The following is a 2,387-nucleotide window of genomic DNA, read 5'->3' as shown; positions in this document are numbered from 1 at the left end:
ACCTCGCCTAAAGACTCTCCTAATCGGACTACACCTTCCGAACAAGTCAGCTCAAACTCACTTGGTGCCTCAAAGAAAAGCACGACCGTTGATCCTAAGTTAAAGTTACCCAACTCATCGCCTTTGCCCAACATGAAACTAACCGGATAATTTTTGATATCACTTTGTTGTTGAAAGAACCGATTCGTCTTGATAGGCGCAAAAGGTGTGGTAATACTTCCTACCCCCGTACTCCCGACCGCTACCAAGGCCCCATACCCCCAACAAGTCCGCCCACTAAAGACCACCCGTTCATTCTTAGACAGTAGTCCTTTAAGATACCGCATTGGACCTTTCCCAACTGAAAACAACTGTGAAGGCACATGCTTAATCTCCTCCAACTGAAAGTCTAAAAACGTATGAAACCGATGATAATTAGCTGGAGATAAGTAAATCACAATCTGGTACATTTTGTTATCAACTTTTTGTCTGGACGGAAAAGCCGTTAAATTCACTAAGTCTTCCTCACGATAAACCACTCCTTTAATCTTTTGCTTACTCCCTCCTACCTCACCTGCATACATCACTGTTCCATCCACTGGTGAAATAACTCCCCTACCTAATGGCCGTGCACTTTGGGCCAACTTACGCGTAAACAAATCATTAATAGATGAGTACTCTCTTAAACTACTCCGTTCAGCATCTACTAGAGAGATACCCACTAAGTTTTTGAATAAACCAACTATCGCTAGATTTAAAGGCCAGGGATACTTGATACGACAAATAAACCCCTGTAAGCGACTGTAAGTCTTCAAAGGGAAAGATCTAATAATCGAGTACTCAATCTCTAATTTGTTGTGGGCAATGTAGCGATCTTCAATGATATTTATGATTACAATGGCCAAAAAAAGCGTAGACAAAAGACTGAAAGATTTCTTGGCTCTAACATACCTCCTTTTCTTGATAGTAAACGGAGTATTACTCCCTGAACTTAATGAACTTGGAATTGGCAGCTTATATGTACTATCCATTGCAAATTTTTACGTCAGTTAGGCTATTGTATACGAGATAATCGGAATTTTAGATTGGATTGGAATTTTAGATAGGGTTAGAAGGGGTTGGTTTGGACTGGGTTGGGTAGTGGTTAAGTTTGGGTTAGTATTGGGTTGGTTTTGGGTATGTTTTAGGGGTAAATAAAGGGGATTGGTTGATAGGTGAGACTTTGAAATAATTGGATTTGAATGTGTTTGTATGAATGAGAAAAAGGTGGGAATTATTGGGAGTGGTAATTGGGGCAGTGCGATTGCTAAACTAGTGGGTGAAAATGTGCAGCGTATATCTGGGTATGATAAGAGTGTACAGATGTGGGTTTTTGAGGAGATGGTTGCTGGGAAGGAATTGACGCGGATTATTAATGAGGATCATGAGAATGTGAAGTACTTGCCTGGGATTAAGTTGCCGATGAATGTTGTGGCTGTGCCTGAGATTGAGAAGGTGGTGGAAGGGGCGGATGTATTGGTTTTTGTGATGCCGCATGAGTTTCTGAATAAGTGTTTAGATAAGATTGTTGGGGTGGTTAAGCCGGGTGCGATAGGGGTGACTCTGATTAAAGGTGCGTTTTTTGAAGAAGATAGGTTGGTTTTGATCAGTGATTTACTGAGTAGGCGGTTGGGGATAAAAGTATGCTCTTTAATGGGGGCGAATATTGCTAAGGATGTGGCGATGGAGTACTTTAGTGAGTCAACGATTAGTGGTGGGGATAAAGAGGTGGGAATGAGTATGGTGCATTTATTTACGACGGAGTATTTCAGTGTGCGTTATTTGCCGGTTCATGGAGTAGCGGAAGTATGCGGTGTTTTGAAGAACGTAGTGGCTATGGGTTGTGGTATTGCGTCTGGTAATGGTCAGGGTAGTAATACGATTGCAGCTATAATTAGGAATGGGTTGCTGGAGATGATTCGATTTTGTGATGAGTTTATTGGGGCTAATAGTACGGCTGAAATGGTTTCACGTGCGTTTTTGGAGTCATGTGTGGTGGCTGATTTGATTGTGACTTGTACGAGTGGTCGAAACTTTCGGTTTACTAAGCAGGCGGTTGAGACTGGGCAGACAATTGTTGAGATTGAAAGTTCGGAAATGAATGGCCAAAAACTGCAAGGGTACAGTACTGGGCAGGAATTGAAGGTGTTTTTGGAGCGGAATAACAAAAAGGAGATATTCCCTTTGCTTTATAGTATTTGTGTTTCTTCTCAGACGACTTTACGTGATAAAGATATCATTGCTGCCATTATTCGTGCGGCAGAAGTCTCAAATGGTCAGTAATAAACTATTTAGTCTTGATTTTGGTTGTTGTGTGATTTGCTAGGATTATAGCTAGAGTTTGATTATGGTTTAAGTATGTAATATTC

The 2,387-nt window shown here is 41.3% G+C and overlaps 2 protein-coding genes across 2 annotated transcripts; one reads left to right on the top strand and one right to left on the bottom strand.

Annotated features, from left to right (window-relative positions):
• Positions 1–2: 2 nt before the first annotated feature.
• On the bottom strand, positions 3–1,010 carry NEHOM01_2511 (phosphatidylserine decarboxylase; the record flags this gene model as incomplete). Its single annotated transcript, XM_051491387.1, has 1 exon — positions 3–1,010. A coding segment is annotated over one exon (1,008 nt), but the record flags the coding sequence as incomplete, so codon positions are not given.
• Positions 1,011–1,230: 220 nt separating this feature from the next.
• NEHOM01_2510 (glycerol-3-phosphate dehydrogenase (NAD+)) lies at positions 1,231–2,301 on the top strand (the record flags this gene model as incomplete). The annotated part of the gene is made up of 1 exon (XM_051491386.1): positions 1,231–2,301. One exon carries the CDS (start codon positions 1,231–1,233, stop codon positions 2,299–2,301), a length of 1,071 nt encoding a protein of 356 aa, XP_051347346.1.
• Between the last annotated feature and the right edge of the window lie 86 nt (positions 2,302–2,387).

Source organism: Nematocida homosporus (assembly GCF_024244095.1).
Source record: "Nematocida homosporus strain JUm1504 chromosome Unknown 4406, whole genome shotgun sequence".
NCBI lineage: Eukaryota > Fungi > Microsporidia > Nematocida > Nematocida homosporus.
Note: the sequence above shows the minus strand (reverse complement) of the source record. Positions and strands in the feature narration are given on the sequence as shown.